Genomic DNA, 20,498 nt, shown 5'->3' on the forward strand with positions numbered 1-20,498 from the left:
ACGTCATTGCCTAGTTGATCAGATTACGCGCGAGGTCAAGAGCAAGGAAGCTATCGGCCCGCCAACCTACCTCCATGCAAATGATATCGACACACTTGCCTATATCCCGATCACCGCAAAAACCTCCTGAGGTCAGCTTGACAATAACCCATGCACATACATTCGACGAACAAATAAATCCCAGCATCTCCTCATGTCTGCCGAGCCCAAGAAACATCATTTCAAGCATCACACATGGATCCATAACATAGGTCATTGTCATTGGAGCATTGCTTGATTCTACGGCTCATGGACCTGACGTCCTGGTATCTAGCATCCAATCCTCTTGTTGCTAACAACAATGTCATCGTACCAGAATGTGTTGGTATCACCACCGTAGCTCTCCCATCCAAAGTACACCTACGCTTGATCGTCAGCAAAAAACGTTCCTCGTCCAAAATAGACTTTGACCAACTCACTCCGGTAATCTTAGGCTTGATCGTACTCCTGGACCACTGCGCTCCATTGGGGTTCGACGCTCCATTACCCACGGTCAACCCAGAAACAGTGCCGTTGTTCAACCATGTCTCAATGCTGCCGTCAGTGCCAAGGTGGTACTCAAAGCATGTCCATTGGTTGGTCGGCAGCGGCTTGGACGACGCAATACCGTTTGGCGACAGATCAGGTAGTGTGGCATCATCCGTCTCGCGGTTGTACATGAGGATCTTGGATTGTCCGCCAATGCGCAGGTGCTTGTTTGTGCCTTGGGCCGAGTCTGGCATTGTGATGAAGGTCACGTGAGAGTCGGTGAAGGCCTTGCTTGCTTTCCTGCATACAAGAGTTAGCGTCTAGATTTGAAATGAGAAAAAAAAGGTAGATATATTTACAAGTAGGTCCTGACGTAGACATCTCCCGATGGAATCTTCTTTGTGCCGACAAAGATGTGGCCGCAGTAGCCTCCCGCACCATCAACACGGATCGAGTTCTTGCCAGTATGGGCTGTTGTCGTATCCAGGGTGACTTTACCACCTTGGTTGCAGTCTGCCGCATACGAGGGCCATGCAGTCTGGTCCCATCCGTTCTCGAAACCCTCGCTCACTTGGGCAATCGCTGGGGCCGCGAGGGCAAGAGCAAAGAGGGCGGTTTGGCGAAGCATTTTTTTTTTCTGCGGTGGAGGGTTGCCGTTGATGGGACTGCAAGACTGTGGTGAGGTTAGAGATACAGCCAGAAGGGTAGTTATATATGCTTCTTGGAAGCATACTCCTAAGCTTTGCCTTCCGTAGCCAAAATGGCATGGTCGGATGCTTATTCCGTGCTTGTTTCCATGATATTAATTTGACTAGACGGTCCAGCGTTTCCGTTTTGTTAAAGTGTCGGTGTATGCTGCACTGCATTGGGTTTGCGCTCGGGACGTTGTGCCATTTAGATTACCTGCAAATTTAGCTTGGCACTTATGTATATTAACCGCACATCTCATGGGGAAACCCCATCGGCACCACTCTCCTTAGAGATTGGTTCTTGCCGCCGAGTACAGATTACAGCCAATCCGTGTCTGATGGGTCTTTACAGTAGTAATTGATTAGGTCCGTCACATCCGTCACCGTTGTCAAATACACTTTTAAATCCTCTCGATTCAATAACAGCCCGTAGGCTAGGTTCTAAAACAACAATAAAGCAACCCGCAATGCAGTCAAGCCTCGCTACAAAAGCCCAAGAAAAAACTGGCCGACGTGAGCCGCTGAGAATAAAAGTCGCCGCTGAGCGCGGCGAATGAGACAATAACAGACTGATTTTTCTAACCAAAACAGTGAATAGCAAGGGGAAAGTGAGAGTATGTATGCATATCCACCAAAGGCGTATTACATGGTGTACGGGACCAGCCTTTTATGAAAAAAAGACTACTGATGAAGGAGAGGGTGGATATGGGTATAATAATCATGGTATGCGCCGGGATGCAGCAAATTGCACGTCGTTTTCTTACTTGGGAGGGTTAGACGACTTGTTGACTTGTGTAACCACGACAGCAATAATAACGATAATAATAATGAGGATGAGCACAATGAGGACACACCACCACTTCTTGCGGTTGCGGGCGCGAGCCTTGTCGATGGCACCGTCAATCTCGACATTGGCGGCCTTGACGTTATCGTTGATCTCTTCGCCCTTTTGTTCGATGTTGGCGACAAGTGGTTCTTGCTCCTGGACAATTTGGTCGAGGTCTTGGAACAGCTGAGCGAGCTCAACCATTTGACGTTCTATGTTTTGAATGGCCTCGTGTCGCTCCTTGACGTTGCGCAGAGTAGACGAGGCTTGGCCACGGCGGTCGGAGTTCATAAGCTGGGAAACGTCAGTATTGCGTGACAGGCAGGGGAGGTACAGAAACATACAGCCTGCTGGAAGATGGGCGCATCAGGGTCTGAAACAGCCTCGCGAACTTCTTCCTCGGTAGCATCTGGGCGCACAATGCGGTACTGGCGCTCAGCAGCCGCCTGCGATTCCCTTCGGAAGTCTGACTCGAGCGTCTGATACCTGTTGATAGTGGCCTTGAGCCTGCGGTCGACCTTGCCAACTTGAGGGGCGTTCCTAGGGTGACCTGAATCAGGTTTCGACTTGATGTTTTTGACGCGAGTGACAAGTGCGCGGTAGCCCGTCATGATTTGAGAGCTAAGGTTGTTGATCTCGCCAGAGGGCATGTCTGGGCGGGCCAGCGATTGTCTGAAGACGCGATCGAGGTTGTTGAGCTGGCCGTCGAGGTCGTCGAGCGCGCGGTCGACTTCACGGCACTCATTGAGAATGGCGTTGGGGTCAGCACCGGCACCAGGGAAGGATTGCATCTCTACATCGCCTGTGTGACATTAGACGAGAGCGCCATGGATACGATTCAGTGATACATACGGTCGTAGTTGTCGTAGCCGGCACTCTGGTCGCGCGCATCGTAAGGGTTGCCTCCAGCGGAGCCAATCTGGCCGTAGCCTCTGTTTCCGTACTGTTGGTCGGCAGCAGCCATGGTCAGTAAAGAGAATTTGGTGTTTAGAGTTTGGGCGGAATGAAGAGTATTGCAGAAGAGAGTGAGATGGAGTGCACGGTATGGGTAGAGCTAGAGGGAACTTACGCTCATTCTGAAACGGGACGGGTGTGGTGTGGGTGGACGTGGGAGACTCCTGAGACGGCCAAATGCAGACGCGCAAAGCAAACCTCACACGGCGGTGGGACGGGCTGGTGGCTAAGAGGAGACGGCGGGAAATGTCAAACGCGCGCAGGCTCGAATCAGTCGTCGACAAAGGCTTGAGGCAGAAGATAAATGCGTTTCAGGGCCGCGAATGTTTTCTGGGGCTGAGCGTGAAGGGTGGATAGGGCAGATGCAGGAGGCGCTCACGCTAACCGCTTTGGGTCAGGCATTCCACCAGTCAGCTGCAAATTGGCGGCGCCTCTCTGACGGTTGGCCCGCCTCGTCCCTCTAAAATTGGCTTGTGCTGCAGCTCACCGTACATGTGTGGCCCAACTGGCCTTTGCCTAACTTTGTCTCTCCAACAACCGCAGTCTTCACATATTACACTACACATCTCTTGCAATATATCTAGACAGTACATGCCTATGTACACAACCGGCTTGACCTCTCCCCACCTCGCTCCACCCCGCCACTGCTGTCGATTTGGATAGAGCCAAGAGCTTACGCAGCCGTGGCTGGCCTCGTATGCCTATTCAGGGTCTACTCCACGTACTAGCAGACTCAGCCTTGCGCCCGCAGCTCAGCTTGCCACTATGTACGTACACACGTACATACACATGTAATACGCTACCTTTCCGCGTCATGACTACTGCAGGCTAGCACTTAAAGCACCCTCTACCGCCTGTTGGCACACACGACGGATTATGTAGGCGTGCGGCAGACATTCCAACTAGGTGTGTCATGGGTATACTTACACATTTTGATGCTATCCTAGAATTCACTAGTCTATATTTATAAGCGGCTCACTACTAAAAGTACGCTTATTTTCAACCCGTCTTTTTTGGGTAGTTTGGGATGGATCACCAATACTCTAAAAGGCACAAAGCCAGATAACTATTCCTAGACTCCATAGGCAGATTATCCACACCGCTTAGCTCAGTAAAAACACTTTCACTAGTTGCAAATAAGTTTCCGCCCAGAACAAAGGACATTTCACACGTGGGCCAATTAGAACATGCGACAACCCCGTACCACAATAGAAGATTTAAACAACTGGATTGATTATCCCGATTGACACTAGCACACCAGTGTTTACACTCTTCCACTGTTGCACTGAACTTGGAAACAATCTACAACAGTTAATGTCGTGGAAGAATGTCTATTTTGTGGCAACACATGTTTGGCCAGCGTTGGGAAATGCGCTTATGGCAGGCATTGGAACAAGTTTGTCTAAACCAACCTCAGGGCACATAACTACAGTATTGTTTCCACATCTAAGGATCAAAGCGACATTCGAAGTAGTAGTATGATTTAACAAATATTCCCAGAAACAACCGCTAATAAGGTACATGGCTCTGTCTGCAGCCCTCGAATATTTCGAACTGATCACTAGTGCATAGGAATCTACATGTCGATGTTGGTATAATAGCGAAGTGTATGACAAAACAATCCCGCATCCATCTCTTTCCTAAAACGTACATCCACAGCTTACGTCATGGCTACCAGTTTAACCAGATACACAAAAAGAATTGCCAAAAACGAAAAACGTCAATGCATGATATCATGTGTACGTCTTCTAATCCTAGCTAGTCTAAGTAAACGCCGTAGATATAGTGTACAGTATGTGCCCTTAGCTCGGATCCGTTCACCCCGGAACCAAAGAATAGCAATAGCCGCCAAGCCCACAACCGTGAACGCCGCTGCCAGTACTGTCGCAGCCAGCCCAAACCCTAGAAGATCAAACATTTATGGTGCAAAAAGCGAGAAAAAAGCTGCCGCGCAACTTCGCGTAAGCAGAGTCGTCGACAAAACCGAAGCAGAATACTTGGCATATGTGTCAATCAAAAAGAGCGAAACGCAACTAGCATAAACATAGCATCCAGTAGTAAAAATAAAGCACCCAACATTCGGCATGATCCAGTGCATCTTCGCCTGGCCCGACCATCCCCACCAGACCAGTCCAACAGGCATAAGAAGCGTGCCTAAAACCATAGCCAGAACACGAAACTCGTGTTTCCCTACACCGCCATTGCGAGCTTTGAGTTTGGCGTAGGTCCAGTCGTTGAGGTACCCCGCGACACTGACACCGACGACATAACCTATTGCGGCGGAAATGTAGTTTAGACTCCCGATTCGGATACTTTGGCGATATAGCTTGTCCCACATAAGAAGATACATGTAGAGGAAGAGGAGCATGGTTCCGTACAAGAGGCCCATGTAGGCCGCCAGAAGCTGGACGATAGGTTGTGTGCCGAGCATGCGGAACAGTCTTTGAAGATCCTCTCTTATGAGATGTAAGAAAGCAATTCTCTTTTCTGTATCCAAAGGCTGCCGAGGCTGGGATTTCCTGGCGAAAACCTGACGCATCTTCGGCTCATACGTCTCTTTGAAAAACGGCAACGCTACAACCATTCCCACTCCTCGTAGCTATCGACGTCGTCCAAAACACCCACTTTCAACTCGCGCCTTCAAATAAGTGGGCCGAAGCCAATGCCCACTAAAACAAGAGAGTTGCATAGAATCCAATCGTAAGGTCTCGTTACCTGCAAGTCGCTCGAGACTTGAGTTTCCATGGGAACGAGCATGGTTTCGGTGAGTGCTTGGAGGAATAAGAAAGACGGGAGTATTAGCGTTGCTGTCTATTTGCGGGCTTGGGGCTAATTTCTTGGGTGTTTGATGGTGGGTGGTAGGCCTTTTGTTTGGAATGGTGGGTAAATTTGGATTAATGAGATTAGGGGTAAGTTGTTCAGACGTACTTGCTCGGTGTGAGAGACGACTTGGGTTGTTTGGTCAATATGGTGGACTGAGAGGTTATTTGGCTGGGGACCATCTTCTGAGGCTGTAGTCTGTGTTGTTGACATTGCTATGGATATGACGCTGGTGTCCGATTCAGGGCTCATGTTTGTGATGGTTTTCGTCGTTGGTGGATTGTTATCTAGGAAAGCGGAAATTGAATAAAGGTTGTGATTTACTTGCTACTAAACGGCCTGTAGGTACATGACATGAGAATGTAGCTCATATAAGTTTTGATATATACCAAGTTCCAACGGTTATCTACGTATAGCTGGTAGTATCCTTTGCCTTTGACTGATTGGCGGGCCACTCTGCATGGTAGCCGTGCTTGAACCTCCGTGCCACACCCGCCGATACAAACTCATCCCAATCCCAGTGCCAAGACTTTGAACGCAGCGTAGGGCGTAGCTATTGGAACCTGCATAATGCGTAGGTAATAAACTTAAAAGAAGAATATTATGCTCTAAAGTGTGTATTCAGGCACAGTGCTAATCCAAAGAAATTTCGTTTCATTCAGTTCTCATTATAGCAATAAAGCGAGTGACAACAACTGGCTTAAAACTACAACCATCCTTTCCCCCTGTCCTCCTAAGCGGAAAAGAATCCATATCTACTCATTCCTGCACCGCTTCATTCGTAGGACCTCACGTGGCGGAGTTTCCATGAAGCATCCCCTGGCCCTTGGTACTGATGTAGCCCAAACAAGCTACTTTCTTGGGTTTGGTTTGCAAATGCATTCGCACTGTAGATTGTTGCAAGTTTTACAATTGGAGTACTGACCTCGTTAGTTGTCAAATCTAGGGTTCCGCTTCCTTCGAAATACATTAACTGCTGTGGCATAAGTATTAACCGGCCTAGTTAAATGCGTTTCCGGCATGCTAGCCATGGTAAGATAAAATTGTGTTAAATAGGCCGAAAGTTGAGCGTACGAGAATCGAGGTTGACTAAGGTGTGTGTGTGCAAATGGACTTTCAATAGAATAAGCTTTGCTGCGTCTTACGACATTATATATCCACGTCTACAGCCGTCTCATGAGATAACTCCTCGGATCTACCTACAGACTTGATAGGCGTTTAGTCTCCTACTGATGCAATTATGCACTAGAGATAGAACTTTGTGCCCGAAACGGAAGCTGGGCTTATCTTTCGTATTCCACTTGCCAATAGACGACCTCTTACTATCTTGATTGCCATTCAGCCTTGTGATTGTGTTACCACATGTATTGGGGGCATAAGTAGTGTCTAGATGGTTGGTTGACCATGCAGGAAGGCTGGACTCAAAATCCCACTTACTAGGCAAATCCCTTTAGCGAATACACAACAAATAATAACGTCTGAATGCAGACCTTTGCGGTATGTCTTGCGAGTGTTTCACAAAACGTTAAGTCTGTGTGCTCCTGGCCAACTGCGATCTTTCCTCAAAGTCTTTCTCTATAACAACTAAGACTGAATATTAACCAAGACCCTAGTCATGTACTCCACGGGTTGACCGCTTACATTTGTCAAACCACCTAGTAGAACCGCTAACTTTACCCAATAGCACTAGTCGTCTCCTTACTTTGCACTCCCCCATCGCGTCCGCTCATCACCGCCAACCCACGACTTCTCTTGGTATCCAAGACGCTGCTTGACCTCATGCACCGTTGCCTGGTCTCCCGTATTCTTGCCAATGTTGTCGCTAATCTTCACAGCATGACGGCCCTGCGCAGACGCAATCTTGATAACGATATTCAGGGGTACAGACTTCTTCCCTGTGGATATTTCGACAAAATCATCTGTTCTAGTTAGTCATGTATCCAGCTTCCATGGCTCAAATACTTACTCGTCAAGAATGTGCCTACGCCAAAAGTTGGCTGGAACCCTTGCTCCTCTGCTGCTGCTTTGTACTTGAAACAGAGTTCGAGGTTGAGAGAGTCTGAAAAGACAATCGTCTTCTTATCTTTGATACCTTCTTTGTCGTAAAAGTCACGCATCATCTTGATGAATTCTAAGGGATCGCCAGAGTCTTGGCGCACGCCGTTGAATACTTGAGCATATGTTTTCTCCGAGGCCGCATCTCCATCGTATGGTGCCTGGACAGGTGGGTTTGTCGAAGCCAAGGTTTCCACCGCATCGCTTGTTGTTGTGTTCTCTGATGACGCCAGTGTCGTGCTGCCTCCTGGAACCGCCGTGGTAATTCGAGGGATGTGCTCCTTAAAAGCCCTCAGGAACGCTGGTGTACCAAACGTATCTGTAAGCGCAATGCTCAACACACCAGCTCCGAAAGTGGCAGTCCAATACTCGAGAGCAATCTCATTTGCTTTCTCGTAGTTGTTCGTGATGGCAGCCACGCCCATGAACCACTCGTGCGCAACAGTGCCGATAGGGACGAGTCCGTGTTTCATGGCGAAATGAACATTGCTGGTCCCCGAAAGTTTACCCTTCCACCCTAGTTTGGCACCCTCGTCAGCTGCCCGGCGCAAACCCTGCAGTACCAGGTCTTGGGTGTGATAGTCTCGCCGCCTCCTCGAGCCAAACTCTGAAAATATGCAGCCTCCTTCTAGCAGTGCCTTCCCCTTCTGGTATGCCTTCTCGACTTGGCCGTCGTGGTTCCAGTCTGTTTCGACAAATTTGAAGTATGCCTCGCTCACAAGCGCCAGTAGCGGAATCTCGTACAGGATGGTGTCGAGCCATAGGCCTTCAGTGTGAATATGGAAGTCGCCATAATCGCTGTCCGAGCTGGTGTCATTTACGGGGGTAAAGGATAGTCTAAGCTGTTTCGAAGGTTTCAGGCGAAAGGTAGAGAGGAAGTGCAGGTATTGCGCGTTTAGGTAGGGACAGCTATCTTTCAAAAATTTGAGTTCTTCATCGGAAACGGACACATTCTCAAGCTCTACGAAGGGTTAGCACGCGCATGGCTATGGAAGCACCTATACAAACTATTTACTTGGGCCTGCAGCCATTTGAAGGCTGCCCGACTGAGTTTCTTGTCTGGCGTGCGGTTGGTGAAACCATATGTGACTGCGACATCAGGGAAGAACTTCAATATGCAACATTGCATAGTCAGTTTGTACAGATCCGTGTCTAAGAGGGAGAAGATGCCCTCGGGCAGGGTTGCTGGTTCGGCCGCCATTGCGTTGCGCCGGGATTAGAGCCTCAGGGTGAATTGCAGCGTCCGGTCGCGGCTTCTGATAGCAGTCAATGGAGGGATGGTGGGGCAGGCGTGGGTTTAATTGTAGAACAGTAGAGTAGCGCGTTGAGTGGGTCAGATAATTGCAAACATGTGGTTTGAATGGCAAGAAGCAGGCGGCGAGAGATTTTTATGTAGTTTCCCGGTGCGATCGTCTTCACTGTGCCCACAGAAAAAAAGGTACTTTCCCTTTGACATGGATTGTTCCGATTGCTGTCATCATGCGGCGCGTGAAGTCATCGGCGGTTAGCGCAATCTCGTTCAGCCCTACAAACCCTGAATGCGCATGAAGCCTCGGCGCTGGCTCTCTTCTTCCTAATTCTCCGGGGCCGAGTCACCCCTTCGCTCTTTACATCAAAGATATGCTCGTTGCCCTCTCCATTTTCGCCCTGTCGCTTTCTTTCCTTGTTTACCAGCGCCCACCCTCGACATGGCTTGCCTTTATCACTCGCCTCAGCCGACCAGGAACGAGCACGATACCTGATAAGTCGCAGAATGGCAACAAAGAAGACCCCACCCCGGCCAGGGAGGAGCGCATAGAGCTCAAGTCCCCATCGAACCATGAGGCAGTTGATGGGATTGACAAAAGCCCATCGCTCGAGTCTACGCCAAAAGCTATGCCGAAATCAGACAATAATGCGCCTCCTGTGCCCTCCTTCACGCTCAACGAGCACGACAGTTCGGATGAGGAGGAGGAAGACAATCTGCCACCGCCTTCATTTCCAGCTATGAACTCGGCACAAAGAGCCTCTCAAGCGCCTCCTCAATTTGCCATGCCTCCACCTCAAAAGCCGACCCTTATGGCGCCACCTCCCAAACCCACTACGTCTCTCATGCCGCCACCGAGAGTCGCAGCCTCGAGTCTACGTCCCCTCCCCAGCTCCACGTCCTCACAATCTATGCGCGTACCCACCACCGGTCCTCTTCCGAACCGCGGACCGCTCCCGAATCGAGGCCCGCCCACCTCAAACGGAGGTCTCGGAGTCCCACCAAGCGCAGGCCCCGCCATCAAGACACCAAACGCACGGGGCAAAGTGCTCCTGTCGCCAGGTCACTCGCCGCTCGACTGGGCCCACCTGCAGAAATCCGGCAAAAACCTGTCTGGCGTCGACTCCATGATTCGCGTTACACCGGCCATGCTGAAGGAGAAGAATGGGCGCAAGGGCAAAGATGCATGGTCGAGCTATCAGGGAAAGGTGTACAACATCTCGCCCTATCTCCCGTTTCATCCCGGTGGAGAAGGCGAGCTTCGTCGCGCGGCGGGTAAAGACGGGACGAAGTTGTTCATGGAGGTGCATCCGTGGGTTAATTGGGAGAACATGCTTGGCGAGTGCATGGTGGGTATTATGGTTAGCGAGGAGCAGGTACCTAAGGCTGCAGAGGGTGATCTAGAAGATATGGATTGATGTGTGATACCCCCCTTATTGTAGAAGGGATGCATTGCGTGGAGTTTTGTGGGTTCTCACAGTGTAAAGAGTAAAGGAAGACTAGCCGAATGTATTTCTTGTTCATTCTTCGCTGATAAACGCAGTAGTAGTCCTACAAAGCCGTGTTCAAGAAGATGAGAGAGACATAAATCATGTGATAATATAGAACAAAAATGTATATACATATTTACATGTAAAAAAAAAGGTACACAGATCCAAACGAATCCAGCCCACCCTGGTATATAAAAGAAGAAAGAAACGAAAAGCGAAATCGATTCACGCTCGTTATGGACTCCTCGGCGAAGACATGGGCGAAGACGCATACCACGGTTCCCTCTCTTCCCTCCATGCATTCCCCGCAAACCCACCCCCAGCATACCGCGCCTCCTCCCTCGCCATATCGCTCTCTGCACTGCCCCTCCCGACATCCATAACCTTATCCCTCAGCTCATCCCTCCAAATCAGCTTCCCCTCACTTGCCCCGCTATCCCTAGGCCGTGCGGCCCCCTGCCCCGGGCGTACAAACGCACTATTCGCAAAATCGCGCTCGACGACTATTTCCTCCTTATCCACCATCTCGGTAACTCCGCGGCCGTTTGCATGAACGAGGATGCTAGTTTTGTTAAGGGAGTGTTTGACGGGTTTCTTAGCGTTGAAGATGTCGCTGATTTCCTCGAGGGTGCGGCGCCGTGTTTCGACGAAGAAGAAGTAGATGAAGATGAATTCGAATATGTCCCAGAAGATGAAGAGGAGGTAGTACTTTTAATCGCCCCGTACGGTTAGTAAACGACTCAACAAATATTGTTTGGGGAAGTGAGGGATGAGAAGAGAGGAAGTGAAGAGGGAGAAAGGGGAAGAGAGAGAAAAAAACATACCTTCCAACCTGCCCCCGAAAACGCAATTCCCGTCACAAACGTGTTGTAAAAATTCGCAATGTTAACCCAAAAGTTATAAAATGCCATACCCTTTGCCCGAGACTCGTACCGTAGACACTCTACAGGGTACAATTGTTGTAATGGTGTGTAACCAACACTATACACGAACCCACAGATAAAGACAAACGCAATAACCGCCTTCGCCTGACCAGGTCGCTTAATTTCAGGCGTCCGATTATTCCCTAGGTAAACCGGTTGCCCATCCGGCCCCGTCTTCAAGTTCGTCGCAACAAGCGCACACACGATTGCGAAGATGAAGACGAGCATCGCCGTCGAGACAAGCAACTGGGGTCTTCTGCCCCAGGAATCCGTGTAGATGGCACCGAAAATGGCGCCGCTGAATGAAACAACGTTTTGCATGCCGTTGTAGAGGAGACGGGTGTGATTGTTGTTTATGCCGGCGCCTTGCAGCATGGTAGGGTAGTAGTAGGAGACGGGCCCGTTGCCGGACCACTGGCCGAAGAAGGCCATGGCGAGGATGAGCATGGTTCTGTAGCGGGCCTCGCGTGAGTTGAAGAGTTCGCGGTAGTCCCACCAGCGCTTATCGGAGCCCGTGACGCTGATATCTTCGACCATTTCTTTGTATTCGAGCTTGACGATGGGCGAGTCGCGGTCGCCTTCGCCGTGCAGCCGCGCCATTGTGTTTAGGGCTTCCTCGTGCCGGTCGTTGGCGATGAGCCAGCGAGGGGTTTCCGGCAGAAATGGTGAACAGCAGAAGACGATGCCCGCGAAGATGAGTTGGAGCCACACGGGGATGCGCCAGGATTGCGTGCCGGGGATGTTGCTTGTGCCGTAGGGAACGAAGGATCCGGGGATACCGCCGACGTACCAGAATGTGTTGAAGATGCCGGTGCAGACGCCGCGGTAGGAAGGATGGGCCATTTCAGATACATATGCTGGACCGGCAGTCGATGTGATGGCGACACCGAAGCCCAGAATGAAACGACCGCCCATGAAGCCACCGAGGTTGACACATGTTGCTTGGATACAAGCACCGACAATGATAATCGAAGTGCCAATAAACATCCCCCATTTTCGTCCTCGGAAATCCGTAGCTGGGCCCGCTACAAACGAGCCGACAAGGTTACCAATCGTATAAATGGCATAGACGATTCCAGTAGTCGGCGTACCCTCATCGATATTGAAACCAAAATAGGAGCGGTACTGGTGATAGCTGTTGATTGCACCCATGAGCGATCCATCGTACCCGTTGATGCAAGAGTTAAGCGTGGCGATGAAGAGGCAAAAGTACAACTAATGTCATAAGTTAGCAAGGCAAAGTACAATGTACAATAGAAAAGAATAGCTTTGTGTCAAAAACCAACCTTGAACATAGCCTTTGTCCACGGCCTAACATTAGCCTTCGCCGTAGCATCGGCAAAAGCAACGTTCTGAACCTGCCGAATCTCCACGGTGCTACTACTACGCTCCGTATGCGAAGTATGCACATCCCGCTTGTGAATATGCTCCATGTTGCCCGACTACTAATCCCACAGCGGGGTCAGCACCGGGGGAGAAGAGAAAAAACGAGAGAACGTAATTGTTGGAGCAAAAAAAAAGGTGTGGCATACACAGAGAGAGAAGGGAAAGTGAAAGCCCGCCCCGTTGGTGATGGTGTGCCCCGAGGAAACAGTTAGCGACGGGTGTGGGCATCGGCCTGCACATCAATCCCACCAACTGACCTACCTCCAGCACCATAAAACAAGCCAGGAACACGCGCGGAGAAAGAAGTGGCTGCGGCGTGGGTGGCTAACTAAAGTGGAGTTTTGCATACTACGGCAAGGCGGCGGAGGGAATGGAGGGGTCAATTTAATTTAATCAAGCCCCCATGCGATCCATATCTAAGACTTGGAATATATGCTTCGCCAGCGGGCCCCATGAAGAAAAAGGCCAATCCACCCACTGAGACATGTCAGATTTCCAGGCAAGGTGGGAACTGGGTAATAGCAGCTTGGTCGTACAACGCAAGGGGGTGGATTGGTTGAGTTTCCGCGGGGCTGCGCCCGCATGATGACCGGGTATTTGTACAGATGCAGCGTCGCTTCGAGGTGACCCGTAGGCGCAGAGCGGCTATGATTGGGTGTTTCGTGGGTAAATGAGGAACGGGCAACAACATGTGGATTGGGGATGGATGATGATGATGATGCGTGTGAACAGGAGGAGAAGGAGCCCTGGCTGCCCGTTGGGAAGAAGGAAAGAAAGCCCGGTTTCTGACTGCATAGGGCGAAAAGCGTTGGTGGAGATGGGGCGCGTCTCGTGTTGGTGGAGGGTCTACACAGTAGTATGGTAGGAAGGCCAAATGTCCACCACAGGCACTCAACCACACAGGCGACTGTGATCTAGGGCTGCCTGGCGTTTGACGCCGCAATCCTTCGTCGCTTCCAACCCTTGCCATATACTCGACGCGGCACGCTCGTCCGCGCGCTTTCGTCAGCCTTTTGAGATTCCCGAAGGTCGCTTGCATGGAACATACATATATACATATTTGTGAGACGGCAGCCAGAGAGCATCGCGCATATCCGATTGCGCGATGCAAGAGTGCCGCTACTTGTTATGGGGAAACATGGGTTTCTAACGTAGAGCATTGCGTCAAGCCGTTTTCGGCTCTAGTCCCCGAGCTAGCGGTCCGAGGAATCCGGGGAAGCTAGACCCATGTAGGTACACTTGTATACACACATGTATACACACATGTATACTATTTGTATTCAGAACCTCTGTTACACAAAATCTTACTGGGCATCCATGAGCAAATACCTCGCTTCTGTGACGAAATTGCATTCGTATCTACTCGATGCATGTGTAACTGCCGCTTCATGCCAGTATCCACTCCCGTTGCCACCGCGCCTACAGTACGAATATACGCATATTGGTGCCCCACCATAACGGTCAAGTTTATACCCCCGGTCGTACCATTAGACACGCCTAAGGTGCCGAAGATCTGCTTGTCGTGTGGTCACCTGTACCTACTGCACTTTGCAACGAATTACACCATCCAGGATCTCGGGTTAATTCTAGAAGCCACTAGTCCTACCAGCTTGCATGCCATCTATGAACATGAGACACGTCCAACCACACACATCACACTTAGATAGAACAACCTTGTGGATATTATACATGTATCCTGCATCTAAACTACGAGGCTTTGGGGAAAGGTGACTCTACAAGCCTCCCTGCAGCCCGTCATGAATACAAACCCTGCTCTCCTCCAATCCCACGCACCCCATCGATAAGCGCCCATCTTCCACAAACACGCTACTCGTCTATCCTTGCCCTAGTCGCCTACTCATCATCATCTGGATTAGTGTCCGATTCGTAGACAAACTCGCTCGGAGTTGACGCCTCCGCCTCGCCCTCGTAGACCATGTTGTCATTGACCGGCGCTGCAGCTGTTGTTACTGATACGCCTTCTGGTGCTTGTTCGCCAGATGATCCTGATGCTCCAGGGGCAGGTGCAGGTACAGCCTTCTTTACCTTGAGCTCAAGGAGCGTCTTTGGTTCCGAAGGCTTGGTATCTGTAAGAAGAATCACACCAAGAGTTGGCTGCTCATGTGTTAGCTTGGCTACCTGATCGAGTACGGCTTGTACGCCACTCACCTTCTTTACTGGTACATATCGCTCGCTTGGGAAGCTAATGTACTTAATTTGTGGCGGCAGCACACGCGACATGTTCTCCAGCTCGTAGCCCACCTTTTCCTTCTCTGCCTTCTTCTTCGACAATGACTCTGCGGCCTGCGCTCCCTCGGCCTTGTCTCCCTCTTCCTTCTTCGAGTCCTCATCAACATCCATCTTGTCGTCGTCACCCGATGGCTTGGGTGTGGCAGGAGTATGGTCGACATCCATGCTTTCTCTTCGCTTTTGGCGCTCCTTGACCATCCGTCGTCGCTTGTCTTGGGCTGTGGTTGACAAGACTGCTGTCTTGATCTTCTCTGGCGCCTCCTCTGCCTTGACTTCAGCATCAGGCGGGTAGTCAAACATGCTCGGCCGTGTGTTGCTGTGGAACTTGAACGATGGGATCTCAAGCTCCTGGTCCAGGCCAATGACGGCAGTAGGCGTGAAGCTGAGAGACAAGAAGTGCGTCAAAGGGAACCAGTACCAGTACTGAGTGAACACAGCCATACCAACAATGGCAGTCATGTTCAGATTACCCGTCGGAGTTTGCAGACCAATTGTGCAGTTTCGGCCTCCAGCATCAATGATACCAAGAGCAAGAGCACAGCCGAACTTGGCCATGGCGTCTTCATGACGGTCGCCAATGACCTTGGCCAACTGCTTGCGGATTGATGCTACCTTGGGGTTCATGGCCTCGTTTTGCTGCACCATGATCATGGACAGCGAGATCAAGGCACCTTGACGAACGAAATCGGTAGAGTCCTTCATCATAGGCTCGAGCAAGTCAACGGCCTCAGGGAGTCCGGTTCCGGCACAAGCGATACCGAGAGCCATTGTCGCTCCATAACGGACATGGGGGTTGTACGACTCGGCGAGGAGTTCAACCATACGAGGAACGCTGCCTGGCTTCCGGAATAGGATGAAGCCCAAGCTCATGACTGCTACACGTCGTACATCATCGCTCACGTCACTGACCGCAACGTGCAACAGCCTTCGGACAGCCTTGTTGCTACCCGTACCGCAGTATGCCAACGCAATGGTCATGATTCCTCCGTAGCGTAGAGTTGGGTCTGGGTCATCGAGGAGACCGTTGATGAGCTCATCAGCAGCCTCTTGTCGGCCATACATGATGAGTGCCATACCCATGGCCAAACCTCGGACAATCTTCTCGTGCTGTGTGTCGTGTGCATACTGAATCATGTCCTCAAGTGCCTTGATGTTGCCTGTGCCGAGCATGACAAGACCCATGGAGAGACCAACTGCCTCACCGTTGATGGCGGAATCGGTATACAGTACGTTCTTGAACGCTTCAAAAATCTCCTCAGAGCCCGTAGCCATGCCTGCGACACCAAGACCGAGCGCACCACCGTGCTGAATGACCTCCTCAGACGCATTCTGGAATTGCTTCAGGAGCAAGTCAAGAACGTTACTGCCGTGGTTGGCGTAAATCAAACCAAGAGCATACAGTGATCCACCTTGTTCGTAGTGAGAACCTGACGAAACACTGTCCTTGGGTAGGTATGGCTCGAGTAGTTTCTGTCCTTGAGTAATGTTGCCACGGTGGATGACACCTAAAGCAGCGGTCGCCGAGAACTTTGACCAGTTGACTGCCTTTCCTAACCATTCCAAGTTCTCGCGGAAGAATGTGTCGTTGGTGGTGCCTGCATTCATGAAAGCGTTTGCAAAGGTGACACTAGAGTGGAAAATGGAGTTCCTAGCCTCCAGGCTGTCGCGAACCTTGTTCAGGATAGCCTTGTCTGTGCGGTTGTTCCTGTACAGGAACTCGAGGTTCAGTTCGATGCTCTTTGTTCCCCGAAGGATATGGCGGACAGAGTTGAAAGACTTGAGTTGGTCCTCGGTCGATTCAGAGTCTTTGGAGCCCGAGACATTGCTGGTATCGGCATTTGCGAGTAGAGAGTCTGATTCACCTGCTTCGGTCGATTGGGGCTTCTGAGTCTCTTCCTCTTTCTCGGCAGGGAGCTCTTCCATGACCTTGCTCAAAAACTCTTGTGTACCGTTCTCGTAAAGGTCGAAGGAAATCTGGTATGCGATAGCTCGTGACTTGTCGTCGCCGCGCTCGATGAGCTGGCGAATCAGTTTCGAAGCGAGGGCATGCTGGTTGAGGTAGACAACGCATTTGGCGATAGAGAAGTAATCAGGGTTGGGTATCTGGTCATCGTTGAGTAGATCCAGAATCATGCGAAGAATCTCATTTCTCAGGCCACGCTCTTGTACCACATTCATGCAAATGTCGAGAACATATTCCATCAAATCCTCGCTCTGTGCAGACGGTTGTGCGGGCTTCTTTCCTTGCTTCTTTCCCTCTTGGCTTGCGCGCACAATAGCTTCGCGCAATACCTCAAGATTCCGAGCCTCAATGGCGATCCCGACAACCTGCTTATAGTTGCCACTCTCGTAGCAGCTCTCGAATATCCTCCTTACGGTGCTGTGGAGGTTCTTCTGCACATTCCGCTGCAGCACCATCGGAGTAGGGTGTGCTCCAGGGACGCCAGCATTGCCTCCACCAGGGACAGTGGGGTCGAATGTAGACGAGTCCTCCCTGGAAAGGAGCGACTTTGATGGTAACGCGGACTGGGAGAAGGGTGTTATCGGCGATGCCAGGCTAGCTGAAGTGCTGGCACCGCCAGCAGCGCTTCCCGAAAACGATGTGCTCAGTTGTGGAGGGGCCTGGCTTGCCTTGCTCACCGGTGTCGGCGGGTTGTGCATGACTGAGAGCGCGATGTACGTATCTAAGCATTTCGCTATAAAAAGCAAATCAGAATATGCTCTCCAAATGATAACGAGCTCAATGCCTCAACAGGAAGGGAAAGGGTCTAGATGTGAAGATAGGCATAAAGGACTGCGGTATCCTACCTAGTATTGTCTCCTCGAACTCGGCAGCCTTGTGGATGTCGAAGAGCTTGCCCGCACCCAGCGCGAAGACCATGCTCTCATTGTACTCTTGCAGCTGGTAGTATACCTTTGCTGCTACCAGGGCCGCAAGCTCGCGCTCGGGAAACGATTCATCTTCGTAGAGGGCCTCACTATGACGGCATCCATATCAGTAGCTGTACGATAACGGGAATTACCCAAGTAATGTGTGAAGTATGTATCTGAGCTTCTTACATTTGACTGACGGAGCCCGCGACTTCTGGCCATAACAGGTCGATCTCCTCGTTCAGCCGCTGGAGGGCGAATGAGCGCAGGGCGGGATCCGGTTCGGAGAGGAAGCCAACAACGCCGGCGGCAGATGTAAGGCCAACCATTGTGTTGTGCTGAGCGAGGATAATACGTGTTTCGGTGTTGTGAAACGGTTGCCCGCGGTGTTGAGGAGAGAAGGAGCTGTTGCGGAAATAGGTAGAAGGCGATGGAGCTGCGCAGTGGCGCCTGCGGGCTTGCCTGCGATCAGAGGACACGGGGGAACCGTGATGCTTCGGACTTTAGCGTGACCGCTGCAGTGAATGAGGGACAAAGATGTGAGATTGAGGAGAGATTGATGGGGATGGCGAGGCGCCGTGGTGGTGAGTTCGGGGAACCGTGTACGTGATGGTCTAAACACAGCTCGTGAGTTTCGGAAGCGGCGACCCTGGTCCACTTCAACATGACATAATACGCTAGCTTGCACATCACTCCCACGATAAGATCCATGGCGTGCACCTCACTTGCGATGTGTGACTCTGCACAGAAAAGGAGTTTGTTTGATCATTAGGAATAATACTTTTGCAAGTAACACGGAACTGGCACAGCCGGCATAGCTAGTAAAGCTGCATCCTTGCCCCTGAATATTAATCACAGGCACAGAGTGAAAGAGCAAGTAAGTAGCCATATGATGCGATGTAAATAGTGAGGAATCGGGTATCTTATTTTGGAAACACAAACTCCTGACGATGCTGATCCCGAATTTGCTGTTTCGCGTTGAACCTTCCAAACGCCGTATACGAACAACAATAGTATTACAGTACAGCCATACACTCGTCCATACCCCTATGCAGTAGGACCAGGACCAGAAACCGTAATCTCACGCGACAACACCCGCAGGTTGTTCATCATCCCGTTGATCAGGCTCTCGAATTTGGTGGGCTCCTTTCGTCTCACCTTGTCTGCTTCTGCTATGAGCACGCCAGAGTCTAGTTCCAGCTCCAGTTCGTGGTTCTTGCTGGGCCCTTGAGAAACCTGTGTTAGATCAACCTGATAAGCACCTAGCCACGAGTATGACATGCGATCCTTTTGCCGGTGCATACCCTCGGCCGTCTTTCCACCCTCCACAGCAGGTGTGAGACTTTCTATAGGACCTGGGAAGTCGATCTCCAAGTTGATGCCAATGCGGTAGTCCCACTCGGTCTTTGGAGAGCTGACTTCGAGGTTGCCTAGCCTGTGCTTTATAATCGCACGCAAGAACTCGCCCGTGTTTTTGTCGCGCGTCACACGAACACGCTGTCGGCCACCAGCTGTGCTTATCAAACGCTGAACAATGGGATTCAAAGAGCTGAAGCCTTGCTGGTCTAGTTCGTAGAACATGTCCGTCTCGTAGGTGTGCCGGTAATCGATGGGAGGTCGTGGGGCTCCTGGAGCCTTTGATTGTTGAACCTGAGCGTTTAGAAACAGGTTCATGCGCTTGTGTTGTTGCGCCGTCATGGTACTCTCAAACTTGACTTCCAAAACATCGGTATTCAAAACCGTCTCTGTGCGCCAAAACCCACGCAGTCGCTGGTCCGTCTGCTTGTCTATGATCTGACCCCAGCGCGCTTCCACTTCCAGCTGCACTTTTGGATCTGCGATCGCGCTCCGCACAACTTCATTGTTGACGGCCGTGTTCCATATAAAATCGCATACGTTGCGTGACACGTCATCGTAGATTTGTGCGTCGTTGGAGATGGGTCGCTCGAAGCCAGAGAGTTCGCGCACCGCTGCCCCTGGGGGAGGAGCGCCTTTTTCTGCTGATGGATGTCCGTCTCGCTCAGCCATTGGCGACAGTTGGGCTCGCGGCTGAGGGTGAGCCTGGGGCGGAGGCTGCGCGTGCGGCTGGGGTTGAGCGACAGTCGGCGGCGGACGCGACTGCTGGCGCTGCTGCTCTTGGAGATGCTTCAGTTCGGGGGGAAGCTCCTCACCCTCGCGATAAGCCCATATTGGCTTTGGGTCGTGGCGTTTGCGCTTGAGCGACATCTGCTTGAACTTGGTTTTAGGCGGCGGCGAAGGTATCTTTGCAGCGAAAGTGACGGGAGAAGAGGTCGCGGTGGAATGGGGGATGGAGAGCGAACGGCGCGGTAGCACCGTTGCGTCTCCATCATGATTCACTAGCGCAGATATATCCATGGAGGGTGTGGTAGGGTTGTGCGTCGGTCAATGTACTCACCATCGTGTACCAGGAGGCTAGTGTTGCCAGCGCACGGCCCTCAAGAGCAAAGTGACCCTGGCTGC

General features: G+C 51.1%; 9 protein-coding genes across 9 annotated transcripts; 1 reads left to right on the top strand and 8 right to left on the bottom strand.

The window, feature by feature from the left end:
• Window positions 1–260: 260 nt before the first annotated feature.
• COCSADRAFT_114973 (uncharacterized protein) lies at window positions 261–1,197 on the bottom strand. Its single transcript, XM_007700645.1, has 3 exons — window positions 867–1,197; window positions 459–807; window positions 261–399 (listed from the first exon to the last, which is right to left on the bottom strand). Exons 1-3 carry the CDS (start codon window positions 1,133–1,135, stop codon window positions 310–312), a joined length of 708 nt encoding a protein of 235 aa, XP_007698835.1. The 5' UTR covers window positions 1,136–1,197; the 3' UTR covers window positions 261–309.
• Window positions 1,198–1,956: 759 nt separating this feature from the next.
• COCSADRAFT_170251 (uncharacterized protein) lies at window positions 1,957–2,986 on the bottom strand (the record flags this gene model as incomplete). Its single annotated transcript, XM_007700646.1, has 3 exons — window positions 1,957–2,316; window positions 2,367–2,824; window positions 2,875–2,986. The coding sequence occupies 3 exons, from the start codon at window positions 2,984–2,986 to the stop codon at window positions 1,957–1,959; spliced, it is 930 nt and encodes a 309-aa protein (XP_007698836.1).
• A 1,791-nt stretch (window positions 2,987–4,777) lies between these two features.
• On the bottom strand, window positions 4,778–5,314 carry COCSADRAFT_45714 (uncharacterized protein; the record flags this gene model as incomplete). Its single annotated transcript, XM_007700258.1, has 2 exons — window positions 4,778–4,878; window positions 4,933–5,314. Coding segments are annotated over 2 exons (483 nt in total), but the record flags the coding sequence as incomplete, so codon positions are not given.
• Window positions 5,315–7,325: 2,011 nt separating this feature from the next.
• On the bottom strand, window positions 7,326–9,300 carry COCSADRAFT_35811 (uncharacterized protein). Its single transcript, XM_007700212.1, has 4 exons — window positions 8,860–9,300; window positions 7,763–8,812; window positions 7,438–7,715; window positions 7,326–7,380 (listed from the first exon to the last, which is right to left on the bottom strand). Exons 1-3 carry the CDS (start codon window positions 9,050–9,052, stop codon window positions 7,495–7,497), a joined length of 1,464 nt encoding a protein of 487 aa, XP_007698402.1. The 5' UTR covers window positions 9,053–9,300; the 3' UTR covers window positions 7,326–7,380; window positions 7,438–7,494.
• Window positions 9,301–9,434: 134 nt separating this feature from the next.
• Window positions 9,435–10,766, top strand: COCSADRAFT_35812 (uncharacterized protein). Its single transcript, XM_007700213.1, has one exon. It carries the CDS (start codon window positions 9,472–9,474, stop codon window positions 10,513–10,515), a length of 1,044 nt encoding a protein of 347 aa, XP_007698403.1. The 5' UTR covers window positions 9,435–9,471; the 3' UTR covers window positions 10,516–10,766.
• COCSADRAFT_309755 (uncharacterized protein) lies at window positions 10,737–13,163 on the bottom strand. The gene is made up of 3 exons (XM_007700647.1): window positions 12,797–13,163; window positions 11,412–12,725; window positions 10,737–11,295 (listed from the first exon to the last, which is right to left on the bottom strand). Exons 1-3 carry the CDS (start codon window positions 12,941–12,943, stop codon window positions 10,822–10,824), a joined length of 1,935 nt encoding a protein of 644 aa, XP_007698837.1. The 5' UTR covers window positions 12,944–13,163; the 3' UTR covers window positions 10,737–10,821.
• Window positions 13,164–14,008, bottom strand: COCSADRAFT_309754 (uncharacterized protein). The gene has a single exon (XM_007700648.1). The coding sequence runs from the start codon at window positions 13,933–13,935 to the stop codon at window positions 13,384–13,386; it is 552 nt and encodes a 183-aa protein (XP_007698838.1). The 5' UTR covers window positions 13,936–14,008; the 3' UTR covers window positions 13,164–13,383.
• A 506-nt stretch (window positions 14,009–14,514) lies between these two features.
• COCSADRAFT_114990 (uncharacterized protein) lies at window positions 14,515–18,626 on the bottom strand. The gene is made up of 4 exons (XM_007700649.1): window positions 18,207–18,626; window positions 17,955–18,124; window positions 15,066–17,842; window positions 14,515–15,011 (listed from the first exon to the last, which is right to left on the bottom strand). The coding sequence occupies exons 1-4, from the start codon at window positions 18,344–18,346 to the stop codon at window positions 14,751–14,753; spliced, it is 3,348 nt and encodes a 1,115-aa protein (XP_007698839.1). The 5' UTR covers window positions 18,347–18,626; the 3' UTR covers window positions 14,515–14,750.
• A 257-nt stretch (window positions 18,627–18,883) lies between these two features.
• On the bottom strand, window positions 18,884–20,430 carry COCSADRAFT_35815 (uncharacterized protein). Its single transcript, XM_007700214.1, has one exon. It carries the CDS (start codon window positions 20,391–20,393, stop codon window positions 19,065–19,067), a length of 1,329 nt encoding a protein of 442 aa, XP_007698404.1. The 5' UTR covers window positions 20,394–20,430; the 3' UTR covers window positions 18,884–19,064.
• Window positions 20,431–20,498: the final 68 nt, after the last annotated feature.

The sequence above is a fragment of the Bipolaris sorokiniana genome (assembly GCF_000338995.1).
Source record: "Bipolaris sorokiniana ND90Pr unplaced genomic scaffold COCSAscaffold_5, whole genome shotgun sequence".
Taxonomy (NCBI): Eukaryota; Fungi; Ascomycota; class Dothideomycetes; order Pleosporales; family Pleosporaceae; genus Bipolaris; species Bipolaris sorokiniana.

What these genes read in the sequence shown, in the direction of transcription:
- COCSADRAFT_114973 (XM_007700645.1), bottom strand. Translation starts at nt 1,135, where the DNA reads ATGCTTCGCCAAACCGCCCTCTTTGCTCTTGCCCTCGCGGCCCCAGCG. An exon ending in GTCTACGTCAGGACCTACTT is followed by an intron (nt 808 to 866) that starts GTAAATATATCT and finishes TCTTGTATGCAG; the next exon opens with GAAAGCAAGCAAGGCCTTCA. An exon ending in TCAAGCCTAAGATTACCGGA is followed by an intron (nt 400 to 458) that starts GTGAGTTGGTCA and finishes GATCAAGCGTAG; the next exon opens with GTGTACTTTGGATGGGAGAG.
- COCSADRAFT_35811 (XM_007700212.1), bottom strand. Translation starts at nt 9,052, where the DNA reads ATGGCGGCCGAACCAGCAACCCTGCCCGAGGGCATCTTCTCCCTCTTA. An exon ending in GCTGCAGGCCCAAGTAAATA is followed by an intron (nt 8,813 to 8,859) that starts GTTTGTATAGGT and finishes AACCCTTCGTAG; the next exon opens with AGCTTGAGAATGTGTCCGTT. An exon ending in CGTAGGCACATTCTTGACGA is followed by an intron (nt 7,716 to 7,762) that starts GTAAGTATTTGA and finishes TAACTAGAACAG; the next exon opens with ATGATTTTGTCGAAATATCC.
- COCSADRAFT_35812 (XM_007700213.1), top strand. Translation starts at nt 9,472, where the DNA reads ATGCTCGTTGCCCTCTCCATTTTCGCCCTGTCGCTTTCTTTCCTTGTT.
- COCSADRAFT_309755 (XM_007700647.1), bottom strand. Translation starts at nt 12,943, where the DNA reads ATGGAGCATATTCACAAGCGGGATGTGCATACTTCGCATACGGAGCGT. An exon ending in GGACAAAGGCTATGTTCAAG is followed by an intron (nt 12,726 to 12,796) that starts GTTGGTTTTTGA and finishes TTATGACATTAG; the next exon opens with TTGTACTTTTGCCTCTTCAT. An exon ending in TTTCGGGGGCAGGTTGGAAG is followed by an intron (nt 11,296 to 11,411) that starts GTATGTTTTTTT and finishes GGCGATTAAAAG; the next exon opens with TACTACCTCCTCTTCATCTT.
- COCSADRAFT_309754 (XM_007700648.1), bottom strand. Translation starts at nt 13,935, where the DNA reads ATGCAAGCGACCTTCGGGAATCTCAAAAGGCTGACGAAAGCGCGCGGA.
- COCSADRAFT_114990 (XM_007700649.1), bottom strand. Translation starts at nt 18,346, where the DNA reads ATGGTTGGCCTTACATCTGCCGCCGGCGTTGTTGGCTTCCTCTCCGAA. An exon ending in GCGGGCTCCGTCAGTCAAAT is followed by an intron (nt 18,125 to 18,206) that starts GTAAGAAGCTCA and finishes ATGCCGTCATAG; the next exon opens with TGAGGCCCTCTACGAAGATG. An exon ending in GTTCGAGGAGACAATACTAG is followed by an intron (nt 17,843 to 17,954) that starts GTAGGATACCGC and finishes TGCTTTTTATAG; the next exon opens with CGAAATGCTTAGATACGTAC.
- COCSADRAFT_35815 (XM_007700214.1), bottom strand. Translation starts at nt 20,393, where the DNA reads ATGGATATATCTGCGCTAGTGAATCATGATGGAGACGCAACGGTGCTA.